This window comes from Delphinapterus leucas, chromosome 1, assembly GCF_059928025.1.
Source record: "Delphinapterus leucas isolate spDelLeu-1000000601 "Yukka" chromosome 1, BTC_Dleu_Yukka2, whole genome shotgun sequence".
NCBI lineage: Eukaryota > Metazoa > Chordata > Mammalia > Artiodactyla > Monodontidae > Delphinapterus > Delphinapterus leucas.
Window position 1 is genome coordinate 64,563,629 of NC_143129.1, and position 25,908 is coordinate 64,589,536.

The 25,908-nt window shown below is 38.4% G+C and overlaps 1 protein-coding gene across 1 annotated transcript in view; it reads right to left on the bottom strand.

Moving 5' to 3' along the window:
- The window catches only part of MROH9 (maestro heat like repeat family member 9), a 68,615-nt gene that overhangs the window by 14,736 nt on the left and 27,971 nt on the right, over nucleotides 1-25,908 (bottom strand). Inside the window, exons 7-13 of the mRNA XM_022560135.2 lie at nucleotides 24,356-24,505; nucleotides 10,264-10,418; nucleotides 7,782-7,947; nucleotides 6,468-6,610; nucleotides 5,308-5,445; nucleotides 4,594-4,714; nucleotides 1,911-2,048 (exon numbers count right to left, since the gene is read on the bottom strand). Of these exons, the coding sequence (XP_022415843.2) occupies nucleotides 1,911-2,048; nucleotides 4,594-4,714; nucleotides 5,308-5,445; nucleotides 6,468-6,610; nucleotides 7,782-7,947; nucleotides 10,264-10,418; nucleotides 24,356-24,505 (1,011 nt within the window). The remainder of the gene's footprint in view (nucleotides 1-1,910; nucleotides 2,049-4,593; nucleotides 4,715-5,307; nucleotides 5,446-6,467; nucleotides 6,611-7,781; nucleotides 7,948-10,263; nucleotides 10,419-24,355; nucleotides 24,506-25,908) is intronic.

Here is a 25,908-nt window from a genome sequence, read left to right on the forward strand (position 1 = left end):
AAATTTAGAAATAAATAAAAACAATGGTAATAAATACTGAAGACTCATCACTTCCTGTTCTTTTGCTACATTTTGCTCTTTTATGCCTTTGAGGTTATTTACACGTAGTGTATCTGTATGGTGGGGATATTAAATAATGATGCACTACTGTGCATCTCCTCCCAAATCCATGTCTACTGATGTCCCTTTGATAGATTGAAATCATCCATAGTGGGAGTATTTACACCAGAGAAATTGGTCTTATTTTCACAGAGCTGCTTGTTTAAACATTTACCAACACACCACTGGCAGTATAACCTCGAAACTAGGTGACAATGACCTGTTTGGACATGAGAGCCCCTGAGCTGCTGAGCTAGGTCATGGGCATCAATTGCAGATCAGAGACAAGCAGAATATCAGGCAATTAAAGCATGAAAAGGAGACACAAAAGGAGTGAAAGAAAGGCTGGAAAGAAAGGAAGTAAAAGAAATAAATAATATTTGCCAAAATAACAGCCAGAGGACACTTGTGTCTGGCTGGAATCTTTACCGATAGATAGTACGTGAAACCTCAATACAGACCCCTCTCCACTGTTTCTCTCCCACTTTCCTAGACAACTTTGTTACATTGTTAATCGCATTGGTAAGAGGACTAGACAAGGCAATAAATAACTTTCTGTTCACAATACATCCTACTGACTTGTATGATTTATCTAAAGCAAATAAACTATGGCTCATTTTGTTGTAAATGCAAAATGAGTGCCCACTGACAGGCTTTAAGCTTTCAGAGACTATGCTTAATGGATATACTAGGATTTATTATTAAATTTATTATTAAATCAGTAATAATTTATGGAATATCTACAGTCTCAGCATTGTGCAGGCTACTTTGAAATTTACAAAAGAATTACAACACATAGGTGTATGCGTTGACACACTCTTCCTGGAAGGCAAGAAGTATTCACATGACTTAGTGGGAAATGATATAGGACAGTAGTTCTCAAGTTCAACCTGCATTAGAATTACCTGGAGGACTTTTGAAAACATAGATTGGTGGGCGCAACCCCCAGGATTTCTGATTCCATAGGCCTGTGATAGGGCCTGACAGTGTGCTTTTTTTTTTTTTTTTTTTTGCGGTACGTGGGCCTCCCACTGTTGTGGCCTCTCCCGTTGCGGAGCACAGGCTCCAGACGCACAGGCTCAGCGGCCATGGCTCACGGGCCCAGCCGCTCCACGGCATATGGGATCTTCCCGGACCGGGGCACGAACCCGTGTCCCCTGCATCGGCAGGTGGACTCTCAACCACTGTGCCACCAGGGAAGCCCGACAGTGTGCATTTTTAACAAATTTCCAAGAGACTCTGATGCTGTTGGTTCAAGAGTCATAGGTAGAGAGCCATAAATATGAAATATATAAGCAAGTGCTTATAGTTGGTGTGGCCCTGAAAGGGATGAGGCTGCTAGAGATCAGAATATCCAGTGAAATTCGACTTGAGCTGATCATTGGAAAATAAGAAAAATGTGAATGGGTGAAGGAGGAAAGTAGGTATAAAGGAAGAAAAAGCTTGAGCGAGTGCTCTGAGACAGGAAATTAATGTGTATGCATGTGTGTATGTTGGAGTGGAAAATAACGTATGTGTGGTTTAGAGTGTAACAAGAGTGTTTATATAGAGCAATGCTGATAAATTCTGAGCGTAATGAGTGATTTTCTGGGAAAAATATAAATAAGGTGATAAAGCCAATAAATTGACTTAACACATGCTTTCCATTCAACCCAGTTTCCTTATTGATAAAACACTCAGCTTTGATATTGTGTTGGTGATGTATAAACTAAAAAATAATCAATGTTTTGTCAGTAAGGATACTGAGTTCTACCAAATCTCAGATTATGACTTCGATGGTGCTGGCAGACACAGATCACACACACACATACCTCATTGATAACCGGTGCCATGCTGGCAATTTTCTGAAGGCTCAGTTTGCTAACTGCAGGATCAGAGTCATTGACCCAGTTTCTGAAGAGAACCAAAAATTCTTCTGGGAATGGGTCCTTGAAGAAATTATTGAGAAGCTAAAAGAAAACAATTAAGTTCATAGGCAGAGTAATGGCCAGGCATTGTTCTTGCTTCAGTCATAAAAATCAAGACATTTTCAGTAAAACAAACACAAATCACACTAAAACTCTAAATACTTACACATATTTTTACATATATTTCTGTGCCCATAGAGGGAAGGAGAAGTAGCAGATGGAATAGGAAATACATGCTTTGTTTTATATATATGATGAAAGAAATTTTTACATGTGGAATAACAGAGTTTACGTTAACTTTTTATACTTTTACGTTGCCTCATCTTTCTCTTACCTGGAAAACCTTGGTGCCTAATAGCATTAATATGTTTACTTATTCGTTTTCTACCATATAATGCATATACTAGTCTTAAAATTATGATATCAACACATATAACATCAATAAACCTCCTGAGGAAAAATAAATATTTCTTTACAGATTTTTTTTTGTCCTTGCAATTTATCTCACTAAGGATGTACAAAGCACAGTGTTCATGTATTACTTGATCTTTCACAAATCTGTGGGGTGTGTATATGTGTGTGTGTGTGTGTGTGTGTGTGTGTGAGAGAGAGAGAGAGAGAGAGAGAAGAGAGAAGCATACAATTCACAGAGAAAGACACTAAGATCATAATAGTTAAATAGGTAAAGGAAAGATCAAGTTCATAATATGGAACTTGAATTTATAAATAATATTTTAAAAATGTTCAAACTCTCTAAAATTTTAAACAATAAGTACAAATCAAATCACCCCACAGGACATCACATCTGCCTCTCACATTGGAAAGCTTGTTTATGGTGGTGAGAGTGCCGTGGGGTAAGCATACCCATGAGCTGTGTGGGGAGCTCTGATTGGCACTGCTTTCCAGATAGCGGTTTGGCATTAAAAATCCTTAGCCTTGAGAATGTTTATACCCTTTGGTTATTATTTCAGATTCTTGGAATCTATTATAAGAAAATAATCTAAAATACCAAAAGAAAGAAGATTTAGGCACAAAGATGTAAACTTGATTACTATTTATATCAGTAGAACTTGATTGCTATTTATATCAGTAGAAAACTAGAAATAACAAATATATATAAATAAATGGCATAGGCATTGGTAATACTATCTTAGGTATCACTAGCTGATAAGACCAAAATAAGGTAAAATGCATAGATTGCGTGTTCAGAACAACAAAATGCCAAGGGACCTCACAGTTGAACTGGAAAGTTGACGATTGCCCAGAATTTCTAAACAGAGAAAGTGGTGGGAGTGTGGTCATTGCTGAGTTCCTGGAAAGACAGGCATGCCAATCTCCAGTAGCAGGAAGCATTACATTCATGATGAGAGAGGCAACTAGGTTTCCATCTAGGTATATTAATGATGCTTACATAAATCTTATGTAGTTTGTAAATTTCTTTTAAATGTAGCATTTTATGGAAGGGATTTTGTATCTCATGTTTAGACCTGTTTGGTGTCTGTACATATTTAAAGGGTAGTACAATAAAAATAATGAGTCACATAATAAAATAATGAGAGGTTCAAATGGATTAAGCAAGTTAGAAAAATACTGATTTGCTACTGCAATGTTAAGTTAAACTAATTCATGTATCCTTGTGAAAGCTTTAGAAGTATATAGTAGGGCTTCCCTGGTGGCGCAGGGGTTGAGGGTCCGCCTGCCTATGCAGGGGACACGGGTTCGTGCCCCGGTCTGGGAGGATCCCACATGCCGCGGAGCGGCTGGGCCCGTGAGCCATGGCTGCTGAGCCTGCGCGTCCGGAGCCTGTGCTCCGCAACGGGAGAGGCCACAACAGTGAGAGGCCCGCGTACCGCAAAAAAAAAAAAAAAAAAAAAAAAAAAAGAAGAAAGAAAAAAAGAAGTATATAGTATATTGTATGGGTATGCCTTTTATAGTTTATTAACTCTTTTGACATGAAGTTTGAAATGTAAAACTTTTGGAAATATTTGGCATCGAACCTTAGATCAATACTTATTATATATTACTTTTATGGAAAGTTAGATTTGACTCAGATAATTTCAATTTATAGAACTTTTTCATGCCTTTTGTAAGCAAAAGTACTGCCTCAATTTGCTTAACTCTGGTATGGCATTCCAATATTTGATGTAATATTCATATACAAAGTAATATAGTTCTATATCTTCATGTTACCCAGTTATTTAGCCCATTCCTTTTTTCCCCTAGACAGTCTGAAGTATCGTTTAGACACTAGATGTTACCTACCACCTTTAGTAAACTTAATTATCCCTATATACTTTAAGAAGCTTGTAAAGAAATATGAACTAGGACTACAAAAATAATTAGCTTGTGCAAATCCGCACCCCCTAGGAAACTACAAAGGCCAACTGCTGAAACAGTCTAAAGGGACAACCCTCTCATAAATCTATCTTCGCCTTATGCCCCTCAGCTTCAGCTATCTGTTATTGTCTTAACTTTTGGTAAGAATCAATATTCGGAGAGGGAGACAAAACATTAGAGAGTTGATTTAAGTTTGGATAAGGAAAGGGAATGAGAACTTGGTTGTTCACAGTCTCGTAATAAAACTCACTTCGGTGAGGAATATTATTGTGATGACGTTGTCTTCTGACCTTCTAGGACCTTCCACTGAGAGCTTATAGAGATAATGCAAGGTGTCTGGAAACTGTGGAAAGTTATAGTCACTGAGAGTTCTGTAAAGAAGAATAAAGAACTGAATTAGCAAAGAAGATGAAAACACTTTCTGCAACAGCAAATGCTAATGGTAGAAAAGAGGGAAACATTATCCTCATATTTTGTATCACCAGATAAAAAGAAAGATATTCTTGAATATTCCTTAATCCAAGGTAAACTGCGGGCTCAGTATGAGTTCTACGCAGACTCTGTGGATAAAAGCCCTCTTCTATTATACTTTCCCAAATTTGTCTCATTGGGTCCAGGTTTTTATCAGACCTCTTTAAAGTGGGACCACATATCTGATGCCTGCAGAGGAGGAATCAGTTAACAACAGAGGAAGGAAAAAGCAGATTCACCTCTAGTTCTCCATATCTGTTCTGTGGAGGGAGAATAATTTGGTGTCTACATCACTAGGTAAGAGAGCAAGGCAAGGAAAAGTAAAACCCCCCCAAATAAGTGAAAAAGAAGAAGTCAAATGGCAATTCAGATCATTAGGAGAGATTTGGAAGTTGGAGTGGCTATTGACTGTGTTCCCACAGTGGCTTAGTTGAAGAAAGATGAAACAGGTGGGAAAGAGACAGAGAACATTTCTCAATGCCCCTGTTCTTACTTGGCAACAAGGTAGACTCCATGATGGTGAAACAGTGCTTGGGAAAACTGGTTCCAGCAATTCTTTCTCTTTAGAGCAATATCCACTTGTTGCAGTCCAGAACAGTTCAGCAGAACTCTCAGTGCATCTCGAGCATAGCTAAGGTCCCAAAGAAGAGGAGAGTCATCACCTGCAAGTGGCCTTCACATAACTAGATACAAGTGATTATTTGCCTTTTCATTCTATGTTGGGCAGGATGCCAGTTTTGGGAAAGGGGGGTGTTTCAAAGAAAAGACCATTAAATGCTCTTCATCTCCCCTGATTTAACAGGACATGGGATGCGGGGTTAAACTGAAATTGTAGCATGTAAAATCTAGGGTTAATCATAGAGCAGCTTATTCGTTTATTAAAAGCTTGTTAGCAAAAGATGTTAAGTGATGTGAAGACATGCTAAAGGTGCCTGTTGATTGTCTTCTTTGCTTTAAATAAATAGAATACATTCTTATCTACTTGGGATGATTTGGTATCTGTCTGCTTGAAAGACAGAGAGTGGATTAAATATCTTAATGGGATTGTGTTTTAGAGTCCTGCCTGACTTAGAAGTCCACACCAGATGAGGGCAAATAGCAGAAAGTTGGGTCCTGATTTCCCTGGAGAGCAGGAAAGCTTACTGTAATCTCTTGGGCAAAAGAGAAGAGCCAAACCTTACCTTATGTGGACAGAATGACTGCATGCTATCATAAGCCCACACATCACATCACCAACCGCAAAATAAATTTACAGTTCACAAAGCACATTTGTGCACATTATTTTTACCTTACACGTAATTTACCCTGAGAGATCACTATCAGAGTAAATGGCAGAGCTAGTACATGTCCGGTTTTGGACCTGTTGTTCCTCCCTACTCTCTCTCTCTGCGTGGTGGCTTCCCTTTGTGGCAGGAATAAACCGTGTTCTGTGGGAGTGGTTTTTTATACACTGCATACACATTCAGGGAAGGTCCCAGCTTACTTCTAGGTACTTAGAATAGTTACTTTTCCAAAGGCATCCTACCCTGCAGAGGAAAGAAAACTGTAATAAATGAATATACTGCACAAGGGATTATATAGTTCCACATGAACCCAAGGGAGTAGAAATATTTGACAGCTGGAAGCTCATTTCTTATACCACTAGTATCTCACAAAGTCCTGTCCTCTGTCATCAGTCTCAGGTTGCTAGTGTAATAGAGTTGAAGCATGAGGGCCATCAAGAGCTGAGGGAAAAACTGGGCCACTGCTTTCTTGTAAGAACCAATAGGCAGCAATGTGCACAGGGCCTGGGATGCCTATAAGAGAAGGAAAAAGGAGTCAAGAATGTAACCATCTCCCTTTAAACCCAGTCAGCAGCGGTGAGGTGGGTGGAAAGGCAGGGACTCTGCAACTCCTCCCCCAAATTCCTTGAAGGAAGCCTGAAACATGCATGCGTATTCATTCATTCAATAACAGTTACTCAGTCCATTTTGAAGCAGGAACTGCACCAAGCATTCTCTGGCCATGGGCTCCCAAATCACTATCAACAGTGCATGATTGCCAAACCAGCAGGAAGCAAGCTGATTCTCAAGGAAGGCATACCTCCCAAGGCTCCATGCCTATGTGGTCATGAAGAACAGTCTTACCAGTAACCCAGGTCCTCCCAGTGCTTCAACAATCCAGGGCAGTCAAATATTTAAGGAGGGGCATGCCAGGTCAACTAACAAATTTTTTGGTCTACTGACCACTACAATACCCACTCTATCAGAGAAACACATCTCACCACCTCACATTTGTGGAGCATTATCCAGTTTTTCCCCTATTATATGTCTGTAGGACTTGAATTTACTCCCAGGAGTGGCGATTTGGGTGCTTGGGAGATATATAATGATGGACACAAATGAGGTTTGGCCTTCACATGCCTATCAAGAGTCTGTGTGATCTGGCTGGTGGCTACCTCTCTGATACCATCTCCTACACCTTCACCCTTGCTCATTACTCTCCAGATGTTTTGGCCTCCTTGCTTCACTGATATACCAGGTAAGCTCCCGTCACCACGTGGCTTTTGCCCTTCTCTCTGTCTAGAACTCTCATGCCTAGATATCTGCAAGGATCACTCCCTCACCTCATTCAGGTCTCTGATTCGATGTCACTGCAGCAGAGAGACCTGCCCTGACCAATTTACCTAAACCTTCCCTGCCACTTTCTTTTCCCCACCCCACTTTATATCTCTTCTAAGCTTTATATCATCTGACACATAACACATTTTTTTGGTTCATTGTCTGTGTCTCTTACAAGAATGTAAGCTTCATGATCGAGGTGTGGCATGTAGTAGGCACTCAATAAATATGTGTTGAGTGAATGAATGAATGAATGAATTAGAGCCAGATTGTGTCAAGGAAGTATGACTGAGACTGCGAGCAGATAGGGATTTTCACGACTAAGAAAACAACACCAGGAAAAAGAAACACTCATTGTATTATTTACCGCCACGGGCATCATATTAGTAGTGTCAAGAGAGAAATGTCTTCTTTCCGTTATTCTTTCTTCCATTGTCCCAGGCTTTCCTTTCAGTATCAACAAGATTGTCTTCAGCACAAGTGGAGCCACACTTGACTCAGAACCAGCCGCCTGCCACATCAGCATCAGAGTGCTGCAAACACAGCCCCCCATCCCCGATAATGAAAATCATACGTTTTTCATTTCCTACTCAACACTGTGACACAAATCAGGAAAAGAGTCTTGGTTTTACGTCTTTATAGTGCGAAGAAACTGCAGACAAGTCCAAAACTAACTGATATTCCCATTTCCAAATGATCCCATTAAGTTTCTTGTCTTTGAAAACAGGGGAAGAATTTCAATATGGTCTTGTGGAAAATACAGACTGTAAGTCTGCAAGTTCATTTCCTACTGCTATTTAAATACCTGTCCAGCTCAGTATCAGGAACTGATCAGCTTTCTGTACTCCATGCTCTTCCCTCCCACCTTGTGACCTTGTTTGTCTAGGGATAATAGAGTATTTAAAAACTGGTATGGAAATACAAATTAATATATAAATAAATATATCAATTTAAAAAAGCTAACTAAATTAAAGAAAAACTACATAACTTAAAAATTAGAAAATTAAATTTAAAAACTAGGGCTTCCCTGGTGGCACAGTGGTTGAGAGTCCGCCTGCCGATGCAGGAGACACGGGTTCGTGCCCCGGTCCGGGAAGATCCCACATGCCGCGGAGCGGCTGGGCCCGTGAGCCGTGGCCACCGAGCCTGCGTGTCCAGAGCCTGTGCTCCGCAGCGGGAGAGGCCACAACAGTGAGAGGCCCGCGTACCGCAAAAAAAACCAAAACAAAACACTGAGCCATTTCCCCAAATGTCACACGTATAGTCAGCGACACAGATGTAACTAGAACCCTGACTTCTCAATCTCCAATTCCTGAGCTCCTTTCCCTACATACCTGTCACACTTCAAGATTATTCTTACTATTGCTCATCTTAAAAACTGCTATATGTCAAGCCATGCTGGGTTCTGAACTCTGTCGTTCTTTCTCTCTGCATTTAGGTTCCTAATATGGGAGCCTGGTCCCTCAGAACATGGACACACCTATCTCTCTAGAACCCCAGTACTCAATTGCTTTTATCTGCAGGGCTTATTCATAGTACCATGCTTAGAACCACATGGACATCAAATCTCTCAAGCCCTGTCTCATTCTCTTACCTCTTGATCACACCTTCTTTCTGTTTCTCTGTTTAAGCTTACCTACAAATCCCAGTTTTTCTACCTCAATCCTCACCTACTATTGCACAAGACCTGCTAGTGACTATTTTAATTTTCACCTAATTCTAATTATGTTTGCTTTCTGTACCTCCTCAGTACACACTGTTTGTAATGGATTCATTGGAAGCTTTTATCTTACATCCATGTGGGTATATTCACTCTCCTCAACAAAATGCTTGAAGGCTGGTAACTTTACACATAGTGGGTACTTAGTTCCTGAATGAGAAAACACTGAGTCTTATGAATATTTTTAGTTTCCAAGAATTTTCTAAACAGTAAAATACTCTGTGAGTTTAAACTTCCTAAAAAATACAATCTTTAAGTTGGAAATAGAAAGTCGGTCATATAATTTGTTTAGCATTTTGTTGATTTCATTGCCCTCTTACAGACTTAACTAATTTAATCCATATAACAGCTTTATAGATGAAAAGAACTTTCCTCATTTCACAGATGAGGAAATTGAGGATCAAGGAGTTTATGAAACTTACATGATGTCACACAGGATATAAGGGTCAAGGCTGGGATGCAATTCATTTTCATTTGTTTCCAAAGCCTGAATCCTTTCCATAATGTAATTTCCTGCCTTTTATACTGTTAATAGTAGAGAAGTAATACCTTCCCTTCCAATGTACAAACTATAGAAATGCAGTGGTGTGATTTAATAAGCTCGTCTAACGTGGCTGTTAGATTCATAGTGTCACGTAGCTCACCTTTCTTCTTAAATATTTCTCATGACCCTGGATCATGAATTTCAGATAAACAGTTACGGGACAGGGACAGGTAAAATTCCCAATTATACCTGGGAATTTTAAATGTTTTATGATTTAATTGGTGGTTGGAAATATGTCTGTCCTTCATAAATGAGAAAAAAACACTATGAATTTTATCACGTGGGGAAAAAACCATTATAACTTTGAGAAGAGGTTTTTTCAATGTGGGATATGCAGCAGAACACAATTTAAATCCTCAGATAAATAATAGCAACAATTATGATCTCTTGATGGTCTACTGTGTGCCACATATTTTACGAAGATATGAATACTATAGATGATCTTATTTAAGCCTTACAGTCATCCTATGTGGTACAAAAATAGATATTCTCTTTCAGAAAAAAAGAAACCAGATCTGATTTGTTCAGGTCTGTCTGACTCTGGAGACTTAACAAACTCTGTGGAAGGGGTGAGAGGGGCCTTACTTGTCTGCTGGGACTGGGTAGTCCATAAGTTGAAAGATGACCTTCTTTGGTGAAGTACGTGTCAACAAGGTAATGACCCTCAACATAACTTGCTTCAAAATGGGAGAAGCATTTCCACACAATTGCTTATAAATAACATCCACAATTTTAGACACCTGGAAAAGCAATTTCACAGGTCAACAAGAGTCTCTAGTTGCACAGCCACCTCTAACCGAGGCGTTTCTTAGACAAAAGAATTCAGTCTTTCTCAGAATGACCAAGGCAGCAATTAACACACAAATAAGCACTAGAGGAAAGCATATTTATGTGTATTACTACACAATGAAAATGTTTATTTGGATGAGAAATAAACATATGCATTTATTTTTTTCTTCCGATTTTATTGAGATATAGTTGTCATAAAGCACTGTATAAGTTTAAAGTGTATAGCATAACGATTTGACTTACATACATCGTGAAATTATTACCACAGTAAGTTTAGTAAACATCTATCACCTCATATAGATACAAAATAAAAGAAAAAGAGAAAATATTTCCTTATGAAGAGAAATCTTAGGATCTACTCTCTCAGTAACTTTCATATATAACATAAAGCAGTGTTAATTACATTTATCATGCTGTGCATTACATCCCTAGTACTTATTTATCTTCTAACTGGAAATTACCCCTCCCACCAGCCTCTGGTAACCACAAATCTGATCTCCTTTTCAATGAGCTTGTTTATTTATTTTTGAAGTATAATTAACCTATAACACTATGTTAATTCCTGGTGCACAACATAGTGATTCTGTATTTCTATACGTTACAAAATGTTCACCATGTTAAGTGTAGTCCATCTGTCACTGTGCAAAGATAGTACATTATTCTTGATTTTATAAGTTTCCCACACTGTACATTTTGTCCCCATTACTCACCAGAGTCTATGTCTCCAGGTGAGTCCAAGTTGCCTCCTGCCTCTCTAGGAGGCTCTCCAAGATCAGTAAGTGGGTCTGACCCAGGCTCCTTTCAAATTACTGCTTCTGCCCTGGGTCTTGTGGAGCATGTGAGGTTTACTATGTCCCCTTTAAGAGTGAAGTCTTTGTTTCTAACAGCCCTCTGGCTCTCCTGAAAGCAAGCCCCACAGACCTTCAAAGCCAGATGTTCTGGGGGCCCATCTTTCTGGTGCAGGACCCCCCAGGCTGGGTAGCCCAATGTGGGGTTTCGACCCCTCGCTCCTTGGGCAGAACCTCTGAAATTGTGATTATCCTCCTGTTTGTGGGTCGCCTCCTTGGGGGTGTGGATATTGACTATACAGTGTCTCTGCCCTTCCTACTCATCTCATTGTGCTTCCTTCTTTACAGCTTTAGTTGTAGATTTTCTCTGCTAGTTTTCTGGTCTTTCTCATCAATAGTTGCTCTGTAAATAGTTGTAATTTTGGTGTACCTGTTGGAGTAGGTGAGCTCAGGGCCCTCCTATTCTGCCATCTTGGCTGCCTCCCAATCTATATGCATTTATGGATAGTGGGAGAATACCCATTTTTCTTAAAAAAAAGTTTATTTTGGATGGGTAGACTTTATTGTATAAAACATATAAGCTCAATTCAAAAAGCAAATGTACAATATAATTTGAGTCCTTTAAAAAGAAAGTCAAAATAAGGGAACAGAATAACAAGAGAACAAGATACTTCTGAAAACATTTTGACAATTAAAGGAGATATGAATCTATATTTTGAAGGAATGAACTATGTGTTGAGGGAATGGACTAGAATGGTAACTACTGAATCATAATCTTTCAAATTTTCTTTATAGGCTCCAAGTTAGTTTTATTTTTTCCTTGTTTTCTGGCTGTATTCTTTTTTAAAAAAATTATTATTATTTTTAACATCTTTATTGGAGTATAATTGCTTTACAATGGTGTGTTAGTTTCTGCTTTATAACAAAGTGAATCAGTTATACATGTACATATGTTCCCATATCTCTTCCCTCTTGCATCTCCCTCCCTCCCACCCTCCCTATCCCACCCCTCTAGGTGGTCACAAACCATCAAGCTGATCTCCCTGTGCTATGCAGCTGCTTCCCACTAGCTATCTATTTTATGTTTGGTAGTATATATATGTCCATGCCACTCTCTCACTTTGTCCCAGCTTATCCTTCCCCCTCCCCATATCCTCAAGTCCATTCTCTAGTAGGTCTGTGTCTTTATTCCCATCTTACCCCTAGGTTCTTCATGACCTTTTTTTTTTCCCCTTAGATTCCATATATATGTGTTAGCATACGGTATTTGTTTTTTATCTTTCTGACTTACTTCACTCTGTATGACAGACTCTAGGTCCATCCACCTCACTACAAATATCTCAATTTCGTTTCTTTTCATGGCTGAGTAATATTCCACTGTATATATGTGCCACATCTTCTTTATCCATTCATCTGATGATGGACACTTAGGTTGCTTCCATGTCCTGGCTATTGTAAATAGAGCTGCAATGAACATTTTGGTACATGAGTCTTTGAATTATGGTTTTCTCAGGGTATATGCCCAGTAGTGGGATTCCTGGGTCATATGGTAGCTCTATTTGTAGTTTTTTAAGGGACCTCCATACTGTTCTCCATAGTGGCTGTATCAATTTACATTCCCACCAGCAGTGCAAGAGTGTTCCCTTTTCTCCACACCCTCTCCAGCATTTATTGTTTCTAGATTTTTTGATGATGGCCATTCTGACTGGTGTGAGATGATATCTCATTATAGTTTTGATTTGCATTTCTCTAATGATTAATGATGTTGAGCATTCTTTCATGTGTTTGTTGCCAATCTGTATATCTTCTTTGGAGAAATGTCTATTTAGGTCTTCTGCCCATTTTTGGATTGGGTTGTTTGTTTTTTGTTATTGAGCTGCATGAGCTGCTTATAAATCTTGGAGATTAATCCTTTGTCAGTTGCTTCATTTGCAAATATTTTCTCCCATTCTGAGGGTTGTGTTTTGGTCTTGTTTATGGTTTCCTTTGCTGTGCAAAAGCTTTGAACTTTCATTAGGTCCCATTTGTTTATTTTTGTTTTTATTTCCATTTCTCTAGGAGGTGGGTCAAAAAGGATCTTGCTGTGATTTATGTCATAGAGCATTCTGCCTATGTTTTCCTCTAAGAGTTTGATAGTGTCTGGCCTTACATTTAGGTCTTTAATCCAAAAAATTGTTATTGAAATATAGTTTGTGTTAGTTTCAGGTATACATCACAGTAATTCAGTAATTCTTTTTCAGATTCTTTTTCCTTATAGGTTATTACAAAATATTGAGTATAGTTCCCTGTGCTATACAGTAGATCCCTGTTGATTATCTATTTTACATACAGTAGTATAAATATATTTATCCCAACCTCCTAATTTATCCTTCCCCCCAACTTCCCCTTTGCTAACCATGTTTCGCTTTCTATATCTGTGAGTCACTTTCAACTTTGTAAATAAGTTCATTTGTATCTTTTTTTTTTTAGATTCCACATATAAGTGATATCATATGATATTTCTCTTACTTGTATGGTTTATTTCACTTAGTATGATAATCTCTAGGTCCATCCATGTTGCTGCAAATGGCATCATTTCATTCTTTTTTATGGCTGAGTAATATTCCATTGGATATATATATGCCACACGTCTTTATCCATTCATCTGTCGATGGAAATTTAGGTTGCTTCCATGTCTTAGCTATTGTAAATGGTGCTGCAGTGAATATTGGGGTGCATGTTACTTTTTGAATTACAGTTTTATCTAGATATATGCCCAGAAGTGGGATTTCTGGATCATCTGGTAACTCTATTTTTAGTTTTTTACAGAACCTCCATACTGTTGTCCACAGTGGCTGCACCAGTTTAAATTCCCACTTAGAGTGTAGGAGGGTTCCTTTTTCTCCATATCCTCTCCAGCATTTATTATTTGTAGACTTTTTTTTGAAATAAATTTATTTATTTATGTATTTATTTTTGGCTGCATTGGGCCTTCATTGTTGCATGTGAGCTCTCTCTACTTGCAGCGAGCCGGGGCTACTCTTTGTTGCGGTGTGTGGGCTTCTCATTGTGGTGGCTTCTCTTGTTGCGGAGCATGGGCTCTCCTCTTGTGGGCTTCAGTAGTTTCTGCACGTGGGCTCAGAAGTTGTGGCTCACAGGCTCAGTAGTCATGGCTTGCGGGCTCTAGAGTGAGGCTCAATAGTCATGGCTTGCGGGCTCTAGAGTGCAGGCTCAGTAGTTTTGGTGCATGGGTTTAGTTGCTCCACAGCATGTGGGATCTTCCTGGACCAGGGCTTGAACCCGTGTCCCCTGCATTGGCGAGAGGATTCTTAGCCACTTTACAACCAGGGAAGTCCCTCTTTGTAGACTTTTTGATGATGGCCATTCTGAATGGTGTGAAGTGATACTTTATTGTAGTTTTCATTTGCATTTCTCTAATAATTAGTGATACTAAGCATCTTTTCATCTGCCTGTTGGCCATCTGTATATCTTCTTTGGAGAAATGCCTATTTAGATCTGCCCATTTTTTGATTGGGTTATTTGTTTTTTTTGATATTGAGCTGCATGAGCTGTTTGTATATTTTGGAAATGAAACTCTTTTTGGTTGCAAATATTTTCTCCATTCTGTAGGCTCTATTTTGTTGTGCTTATGGTTTCCTTTGGTGTACAAAAGCTTTTACATTTAATTAGATCTCATTTGTTTATTTTTGTTTTTATTTCCATTACTCTAGGAGACTGATCTGAAAAGATATTGCTGAGATTTATGTCAAAGAGTGTTCTGCCTATGATTTACTCTAGGAGTTTTATAGTATCTGGTCTTACGTTTAGGTCTTTAATCTATTTTGAGTTTGTTTTTTTATATGGTGTTAGAGAATGTTCTATCTCACTCTTTTACATGTAGCTGTCCAGTTTTCTCAGCACCATTTGTTAAAGAGATTGTCTTTTCTCCATTGTATATTCTTGTCTCCTGTGTCATAGATTAATTGACCATAGGTGGGTTTATTTCTGGGCTTTTTATCTTGTTACATTGATCTATATGTCTATTTTTGTGCCAGGACCATACTGTTTCGACTACTGTAGCTTTGTAGTATAGAATGAGTTCTGAAGTGTTACTTCCTCTGCAATTTTTTTGGAACAGTTTCAGCAGTATAGATGTTTTCTCTATATGTTTGGTATAATTTGCCTGTGAAGCCATCTGGTCTGGGACTTTTGTTTGTTGGGAGTTTTTCTGTTTTAATTTTTGAATTTGAATTAATTTATTTATACAGCAGGTTCTTATTAGTCATCAGTTTTATACACATCAGTGTATACATGTCAATCCCAATCGCCCAATTCATCACACCACCACCCCGACCCCCTGCCGCTTTCCCCCCTTTGTATCCATAAGTTTGTTCTCTACATCTGTGTCTCAATTTCTGCCCTGCAAACCGGTTCATCTGTACCGTTTTTCTAGGTTCCACATATATGTGTTAACATACTATATTTGTTTTTCTCTTTCTGACTTACTTCACTCTCTATGACAGTATCTAGATCCATCCATGTCTCAACAAATGACCCAATTCGTTCCTTTTTACGGCTGAGTAATATTCCACTGTATATATGTACCACATCTTCTTTATCCATTTGTCTGTCGATGGGAATTTAGGTTGCTTCCATGACCTGGCTATTGTAAATAGTGCTGCAATGAACATTGGGGTACATGTGTCTTTTTGAATTATGGTTTTCTCTGGGTATAAGCCCAGTAGTGGGATTGCAGGATCATATGGTAATTCTATTTTTAGATTTTTAAGGAACCTCCATACTGTTCTCCATAGTGGCTGTATCAATTTACATTCCCACCAACAGTGCAAGAGTGTTCCCTTTTCTCCACACCCTCTCCAGCATTTATTGTTTCTAGATTTTTTGATGATGGGCATTCTAACTGGTGTGAGATGACATCTCATTGTAGTTTTGATTTGCATTTCTCTAATGATTAATGATGTTGAGCATTCTTTCATGTGTTTGTTGGCAATCTGTATATCTTCTTTGGAGAAATGTCTATATAGGTCTTCTGCCCATCTTTGGATTGGGTTTCTTGGTTTTTTGATATTGAGCTGCATGAGCTACTTGTAAATTTTGGAGATTAATCCTTTGTTAGTTGCTTCATTTGCAAATATTTTCTCCCATTCTGAGGGTTGTCTTTTGGTCTTGTTTATGATTTCCTTTGCTGTGCAAAAGCTTTGAAGTTTCATTAGGTTCCATTTGTTTATTTTTGTTTTTATTTCCATTTCTCTAGGAGGTGGGTCAAAAAGGATCTTGCTGTGATTTATGTCACAGAGTGTTCTTCCTATGTTTTCCTCTAAGAGTTTTATAGTGTCCGGTCTTACATTTAGGTCTCAAATCCATTTTGAGTTTGTTTTTGTGTATGGTGTTAGGGAGTGTTCTAATTTCATTCTTTTCCATGTAGCTGTCCAGTTTTCCTAGCACCACTTATTGAAGAGACTGTCTTTTCTCCATTGTATATCCTTCCCTATTTTGTCACAGATTAGTTGACCATAGGTGTGTGGGTTTATCTCTGGGCTTTCTATCTTGTTCCATTGATCTATCTTTCTGCTTTTGTGCCAGTACCATATTGTCTTGACTACTGTAGCTTTGTAGTATAGTCTGAAGGCAGGGAGTCTGATTCCTCCAGCTCCGTTTTTTTCCCTCAAGACTGCTTTGGCTATTTGGGGTCTTTTGTGTCTCCATACAAATTTTAAGATTTTTCGTTCTAGTTCCATAAAAAAATGCCATTGGTAATATGATAGGGATTGCATTGAATGTGTAGATTGCTTTGGGTAGTATAGTCATTTTCACAATATTGATTCTTCCAATCCAAGAACATGGTATATCTGTCCATCTGTTGGTATCATCTTTAATTTCTTTCATCAGTGTCTTATAGTTTTCTGCTTACAGGTCTTTTGTCTCCCTAGGTAGGTTTATTCCTAGGTATTTTATTCTTTTTGTTTCAGTGGTAAATGGGAGTGTTTCCTTAATTTCTCTTTCAGATTTTTCATCATTAGTGTATAGGAATGCAAGCGATTTCTGTGCATTAATTTTGTATCCTGCAACTTTACCAAATTCATTGATTAGCTCTAGTAATTTTCTGGTGGCATCTTTAGGATTTTCTATGTATAGTATCATGTCATCTGCAAACAGTGACAGTTTTACTTGTTCTTTTCCAATTTGGATTCCTTTTTCTTCTCTGACTGCTGTGGCTAGGACTTCCAAAACTATCTTGAATAATAGTGGTGAGAGTGGACATCCGTGTCTTGTTCCTGATCTTAGAGGAAATGCTTTCAGTTTTTCACCATTTAGAATGATGTTTGCTGTGGGTTTGTCATATATGGCCTTTATTATGTTCAGGTAGGTTCCCTCTATGCCCACTTTCTGGAGAGTTTTTATCATAAATAAGTATTGAAGTTTGTCAGAAGCTTTTTCTGCATCTATTGAGATGATCATATGGTTTTTATTCTTCAATTTGTTAATATGATGTATCACATTGATTGATTTGCATATTATCGAGGAATCCTTGCATCCCTGGGATAAATCCCACTTGATCATGGTGTATGACCCGTTTAATGTGTTGTTGGATTCTGTTTGCTAGTATTTTGTTGAGGATTTTTGCATCTGTATTCATCAGTGGTATTCGTTTGTAATTTTTTTTTTTTGTAGTATCTTTGTCTGGTTTTGGTATCAGGGTGATGGTGGCCTAATAGAATGAGTTTGGGAGTGTTCCTTCCTTCGCAGTTTTTTGGAAGAGTTTGAGAAGAATGGGTGCTAACTCTTCTCTAAATGTATGATAGAATTCACCTGTGAAACCATCTGGTCCTGGACTTTCGTTTGTTGGAAGATTTTTATTCACAGTTTCAATTTCATGACTTGTGATTTGTCTGTTCATATTTTCTATTTCTTCCTGGTTCAGTCTTTGCAGGTTGTACCTTTCTAAGAGTTTGTCCCTTTCTTCTAGGTTGTCCATTTTATTGGCATACAGTTGCTTGTACTAATGTCTTATGGTCCTTTGTATTTCTGTGGTGTCTGTTATACCTTCTCCTTGTTCATTTCTAATTTTATTGATTTGGACCCTCTAGTTTTTCTTCTTGGTGAGGCGGCTAAAGGTTTATCACTTTTAAAAATGTTTTCAGAGAATGAGCTTTTATTTTCATTAATCTTTTCTACTGCTTCCTTGGTCTCTATTTCATTTATTTCTGCTCTGAACTTTATGATTTCTTTCCATCTACTAACTTTGGGTTTGTTTTGTTTTTCTTTCTCTAGTTGCTTTAGGTGTAAGTTTAGGTTGTTCATTTGAGATTTTTCTTGTTTTCTGAAGTAAGCTTGTATCGCTACAGACTTCCCTGCTAGAACTCCTTTTGCTGCATCCCATAGATTTTGGATCGTTGTTTTCATTTTTATCTGTCTCTAGGTATTTTTTGATTTCCTCTTTGATTTCTTCAGTGATCCATTTGTTGTTTAGTAGCATATTGTTTAGCATCTACGTGTTTGTGTTTTTTACAGTATTTTCTTATAGTTGATTTCTAATCTCATAGAATTGTGGGTGGAATAAATGCTTGATATGATTTCAGTTTTCTTAAATTTACTCAGGCTTGCTTTGTGGCCCAGCATGTGATCTATCCTGGAGAATATTCCATGTAAACTTGAAAAGAATGTGTATTCTACTTCTTTCAGATGGAATGCTCTTTAAATGTCAATTAAGTCCATCTGGTCTAATGAGTCATTTAACACTATTATTGTGTTACTGTTAATTTCTCCTTTTATGTCTGATAATGTTTGCCTTGTACATTGAGGTGCTCCTATGTTGGGGGCATAAAAATTTACAATTGTTGTTTCTTCTTCTTGGGTTGATCCCTTGATCATTATGTAGTGTCCTTCCTTGTCTCTGGTAACAGTCTTTATATTAAAGTCTGTTTTGTCTGATATGAGTATTGCTACTCCCACTCTCTTTTGATTTCCATTTGCATGGAATATCTTTTTCCATCCCCTCACTTTCAGTCTTTATGTGTCCCTAGATCTGAAGTGGGTATCTTGTAGGCAACGTATATATGAGTCTTATTTTTGTATCCATTCAGCCAATCTGCGTCATTTGGTTGGAGCATTTAACCCATCTATATTTAAGGTAATTATTGATATGGATGTTCTTATTGCCATTTTGTTAATTGTTTTGAATTTGTTTTCTGTAGGTCTTTTTTCTTTCCCTTTCCTCTTTTGTTCTCTTCTCTTGTGATTTGATGACTATCCTTAGTGTTGTGTTTGGATTCCTTTTTCTTTTTTGTGTTTATATCCATTATAGATTTTTGTTTTGCAGTTACCATGAGGTTTTGGTATAGTAGTCTCTCTCTCTCTCTATATATATATACACACACATGATTGTTTTACATTGCTGATATCTTAATTTCAAATGCATTTAAAATATCTTGCATTTGTACTCTCCTCCTCTCATGATTACTGATTTTGAGATCATATTTGTGTGTGGATAATTTCCTACATTTACTGTAAGTTTGCATTTATAGGTGAGCCACCACTCTCATAATTTTCTTGTTTCTAGTTGTGGCCTTTTCTTTTCCAGTTAGAGCAGTTCCTTTAGCATTTATTGTAAAGCTCGTTTGGTGGTGCTGAGTTCTTTTAGTTTTTGCTTGTCTGTAAAGCTTTTGATTTCTCTATTGAATCTGAACGAGACCCTTGCTGGGTAGGGTATTCTTGGTTGTAGGTTTTTCCCTTTCATCACTTTAAATATATCATGCCACCCACTTCTGGCCTGCAGAGTTTCTGCTGACAAATCAGCTGATTCCCTTGTATGTTATTTTTTGCTTTTCCCTTGTTGCTTTTAATGTTTTCTCTGTCTTTAATTTTTGTCCATTTGATTACTATGTGTTTAGGTGTGTTCTTCCTTGAGTTAATCCATAATGGGATTCTCTGTGCTTCCTGAACTTGGGTGATTGTTTCCTTTCCCATGTAAGGGAAGTTTTCAGCTATTATCTCTTCAAATATTTTCTCAGGCCATTTCTCTCCCTCTTCTATTTCTGGGACCTCTATAATGTGAATGTTGGTGCCTATGACCTTGTCCCAGAGGTCTCTTAAATTGTCTCCATTTACTTTCATTCTATTTTCTTTATTCTGCTCTGAAGCAGTGATTTCCACCACTCTGTCTTCCAGCTCACTGATTCATTCTTCTGCCTCATTTATTCTGCTATTAATTCCTTCTAGTGTATTTTTCATTTCAGTTATTGTATTCTTATTTTCTAACTCTCTGATGGAAACTTCTTGTAATTTCTTGCTCTGTGCATCCATTCTTTTCCCGAGTTCTTGGATCATCTTTAAGTTCATTACTCTGAACTCTTTCTTGGGTAGATTGCCTATCTCCACTTCACTTAGTTGTTCTTCTGGGGTTTTATCTTGTTCATTTTGTCTGGAATATATTCCTTTGCCATCTCTTTTTTTAAAAAAATTTCTATTTGTATTTTATTTATGTAGTAGCTTAATTATGTTTCTCAACCTTGAAGAAGTGGCCCTCAGTAGGGGATGTCCTTTGTGTCACAGCAATACACTTTCCTCTTATCACCAAATGGCCAGGGACTAGTGGGTCCCAGGGTAGGTTCTGACCTGTGTTTGCACACTCAGTTCTGCAGCCTGTGGGATCATAATTTTCTTGCTTCTGGTGCCTTCCCCTTGGTGGGTGAGGCTGGTTTAGAGGCTTGTGCAGGCTTCCTGGTGAGAGGATCCAGTGCCTGCCTTCTGGTTGGTGGACCTGGGTCTTGGTCCTCTTGTAGGCAGGGCCATGTCAAGGGGTGTGTCTGTGGCTATGGGCTCAGGAAGTCTTTAGACAGCATGTTTGCTGATGGGTGTGGCTGTGTTCCCACCTTGTTGGTTGTTTGGCCTGAGGAATCCCAACACTGGAGCCCACAGGCTGTTGGGTGAGGCCAAATCTCAGTGCCAAGGACCCAAGCAAGATATCTTCCTCCAGCCAGAGTTCACATAGATGAACACTCCTTGATATGTCCACCACCAGCTTTTATGACCCCAGAGAGAGCCACAGCTGCTCCCTGCCTTCCCAGGAGACCCTCCAAGACCAGCAGGTAAGTCTGGCCCAGGCTTCTATGAAATCACTGTTTTGCCCTGGGTCCCAGTATGCACAAGAACTTGTGTATGCCAAGACTGGAGTCTCTGTTTCCCCCAGTCCTATGGAGCTCCTGCAATCAAGCTCCATTGGCCTTCAAAGCCAAATACTCAGGGGGCTCCACCTCCTGATTCTGAGGAGACTGCCATGGAGCTCAAAGCTCTCACTCCTGTGGGAGAACTTATGTGATACGATTATTCTCCAGTTTGTGGGTCGCCCACCTGGATGGTATGGGATTTGGTTATATCACTAGTGTGCCCCTTGTACCATCTCATTGTGGTTTCTTCTTTGTGTCTTTGGATGTAGAATATCTTTTTTAAAATAGATCTTTATTGGAGTATCAGTGCTTCACAATACCGTGCTAGTTTCTGTTGCACAACAAAGCGAATCAGCCATATGCATACACATGTCCCCATATCCCCTCTCTCTTGAGCCTCCCTCCCACCCTCCCTATCCCATCCCTCTAGGTCATCGCAAAGCGCCGAGCCGATCTCCCTGTGCTGTGCTGCTGCTTCCCACCAGCCAACTATTTTACATTCAGTAGTGTATATATGTCGATGCTACTCACTTGGCCCCAGCTTCGCCCTCCCACCGCATGTCCTCAAGTCCATTTTCTATGTCTACCTCTTTATTCCTGCCTTGCAATATCTTTTTTGGTAGGCTCCCATCTTTTTTGTCAATTGTTGTTCAGCAGTTGTGATTTTGGTGTACTTGTGAGAGGAGGTGAACTCGGGTCTTTCTACTCCACCATCTTGTCTCCAATCCCTCTTCATGTTTGAATAAGGAGAGTTTTAGCTAGACCTGGAATTTTTCTCAAACCAGTGGTTGTATATTCAACATCAAATTTAATCTACCCAGATCACCTCACTTCTTATTTTGAAAGTACTTCTCAGAGACCATAAGCTGAAAAGTTGTTTGATGTAAATTTACATTCCATTGCAATTGCCTTGTATACAATTGAATTATCTGTGTCCAACCCTCTACTCTAAACAAACAAAATGAAGTGTTTATTGTAAAACATTCATCCCACCACATATGCTCCAAGGTAAACATGAAATGGGAGACATAAACCAGTGATCTTCTCCAGAGTTCTCTTAACCTATTGGGTTTAGAGCTTTTTCTTCTCATCCTCCTCCTCCTACTTTAAATGCAGCATGCCCCTAAAACAAGCCAGCTATGTTACTGTATGCTCAATTGTAGAAATGATGATTTCCTTCAATCCTCAAGGAAAGACGTGCTGTGTTAGATTTATTTAGAAATAGTAAGCCCACAAACTATACTTGCAATTTAGGAGGTTTTCAGGTTTTCAGGATAATTTTAATGCAATTTTTCATTATAACTGACTTTAGAATCCAACCCTGTTTAAGCCAAGAATCCAGTGTATTCAGTAGTTCAATTGTTTGTGGGAGCTGGGGTGGGGAAATAAGTTGATGAACCCCATTTTTGTTCAGTTTATTTCTCCATGTTTAATGATTTCATTGTAGCACAGGCTAGGTTTACACATCTAGTTTTCCAATTGGCTTCTTGTCTTCTCTAGGACCTGATGTGGTTTTACCTAGCCTCCTTTTCTCACTGCATGAGAGGAGAACTTTTATTTTGTTAAAGAAATAACTGTTGCCCTCCAGCTTTCCCCTTGGTCTGCATGCCTTTTGGAATGCTCCTGTCTGTAGAAGCATGAGAGTTTGTAAGAAGCATTATTTCCCCTTTCCTGCTCTCTGAGTTTGAGTGCAAGCACTCAGTTTATCTACAATCACATAACACTGCTATGTCAGGAGAGGGAACTGGGAGTTCAGCCCTTATGTCTCCATCAGGGCTGGTTTCATGGGCATGTGACCTATGCTTTTGCACAAGGTCCCACATTCAGAAGGTCCTTCACTTTGTTTAAACCTCTGCTGTCGTCATATTGAAATTTTCAATAAGTTTTTCCTTGAGTTTGTGTTTTGTAAGTGAAGTCCCATGGGACAATGGAGCCTGTGTGTGTGTGTGTGTGGCAGTATGAGAGTCAGCTACCGTTCCTGCAGCCTCATTCAGAGGCAGCATTCACAATTCCCTAAGAACACAGTAGACCCATGATGTGCAGGGGTTAAGTGGGAAATCAAAGCAGGTATAAGATAAACATTTATTGATGCCTCAACCACTTAGGCTGAAAATGGTGACATAGAAGGAAAGAGAAAGATGTGACAATCCATAAATTCTTTTCCTTTCAGTCTTTCCTTACTCACGAACAAAATGAAGATAGAGAGTGTTAGTAGAATGTGTGAATGACAAGGAGTGAAATAAAGACAATTAAGGTAGTTTTGTGTACCACTCTTCTGGTAAGAATAAAATACATATGCATGCATGAAATATGAAATTTGAATTGTAGTATTTTGTTAAGTTGTGTGCTCTTATATTTGCAGCTATGATTGGCATTGCACAATAGAAAGATGGATGGCAAAATGCATGCTAATATTATAAAATTTTAGTTTTTTTTTTAACTTAGAAAATAACAACACCATGATAAATTGAGAGAGAGAGAGATAGGAAAATCTTCATATGTTTCTACATCTAATAGTAGTTTTTTTCTATGTTTTGAATAAGAAGCCCCACATTTCAGTTTGCACTGGGCCCCACAAATTATGTGGCCAGCCCTACAGCTAGCTGAGGGCTCTTAAAACTTTCCTTAATGGTTACACAGGGGATTTCAATTACAGTTGTACTATTTTATTGTTGTTAAAGCATTTCTTTAAAATTTGAAGCAAGTATAGCAAAATGTACAATTTGGTGTGATTGGTGAGCGAATGTTCATTACATTATTTTGAAACTTTTCTGTATGCTTGAAATATTTCACACAAAAGCCTCATTTTTTTGAAGTGACATAATGAACAATGGCAAGAAATATATATGAAAAGAAGTAGGCATATAACAAAGGCAGTAAGAGCCCATTAGAGAATACATTCTGCACTCCCCTGCTCATTGTCAAGTATCTTACCATGGTGACCTTATGGGCATAATATTCCAGAGTCAGTTTCAGTATGGTTGCTGCCTCAGATGCAGTTGTTTGATCAGGTGCAGAGAGTTTCATCAGGAGACTCCACACAAAGTCAGTTAGCAAGCATGGCAAGAAGGTTTGTCCTACACTCTGAAACCAAAAAGGAGAGTCATGATCTCAGACCTTACTTATATCAAGAGAAGCAAGACAGCTGAACCCAGACATCCTGAGGGAAGCTTCAGGGCCAGGCAGGGCCATATGAATTTTGTGGGCCCTAGGCACCTTTGCTGCTATGGGCCTTTTCCTCCATTAAGAAATATTAAAAATTATATTTTATAATTGTGTTGCTATTAAGATGACTGTAATTCAAGTTGAATTATATATATTTTTTCATCTGATTTTTAAAGCAATTAAAACATTTTTATCTGAATAAGTCAGCTCTGGGGGCAAGCCAGGGAGAAGTGGAAAATCGTGGCATTGCAATTCAGAAGAACTATAAAATATTGATTTTATCCCATTTCAGCTATTCAAATACTAGAAATTATTGTGAACTTCAGCTTTGGAAATGAATTTGCTCAGATAAGAAACAAGCATGATTTGTAGAAGATGAAGGAAAGGATGGGGTAAGAAAGGCAGGGTCATTCAAAGGTGTGGACTTTTTCTCAGAGAAGTATCAAGAAGCGGGAAGAGAAAAAAAGGCCCATATGTCCACGATTGAGATACAACAACTACAATTCAAACAGTCTCTTTGAAGTTAGAGGAATATCCATGGGCCATAAAATGTGAAAAAAATCACAATATTATGGATCTCTCAATTAAGAAAGATGAATGAACCACATTTCCTCCTTTTGTATATGTGTGTGTGTATATATATATATATATATATATTCAAAAAATATATATATATTCAAAATTTTCCTTTATGTGTGTGTGTGTGTGTGTGTGTGTGTGTGTGTGCCATTCTCTAAAATACAGAAAGTACTCAATATTGCTAATAAAAGCTTTTCTCCATCCCGATTAAAGGAATTGAACATAGCTCTTTCTGGTCAATAGGGAAGGACTGAGGTCTGAGTGAAAATTGATGACCACCAGGCTCCCTCCTACTGGACAGAGGGGTGAGGGATAGTATTTTTGGAAAGCTATGAAAGATGGATAAAGGAGGGTCACTAAGGCTTGGTGAGGTGAACTGAATATTATAAATAGTTTGCTCTACTTTGAGAAAGCCAGATTTAATTATATAAGATGTTGAATTTTAAAAAATCATTGGAAGAGGGAATATTCTCTTTTGCATATTTTTTTATTCAACAAAATATTTTAGTTTGGTGTCTATTAAAATGTTGTAGAAGGAGCAATTCCTAGTGAAACTTAGAGATAGTGTTAGAGGTTTCTGGTATGTCAAGGTTGAACAAAGAAGAACAAACCTGACTCCATATTGGATCTATTCCTTTAGCTCTAGCCTTTGTGCTCCATTGCCTGTGCTTAGTCATGCTAGCTTTGCACCTTTGTCTCAAACAGTAAGAGAATGTGGCCTATAGCCTGGAATATACATACTA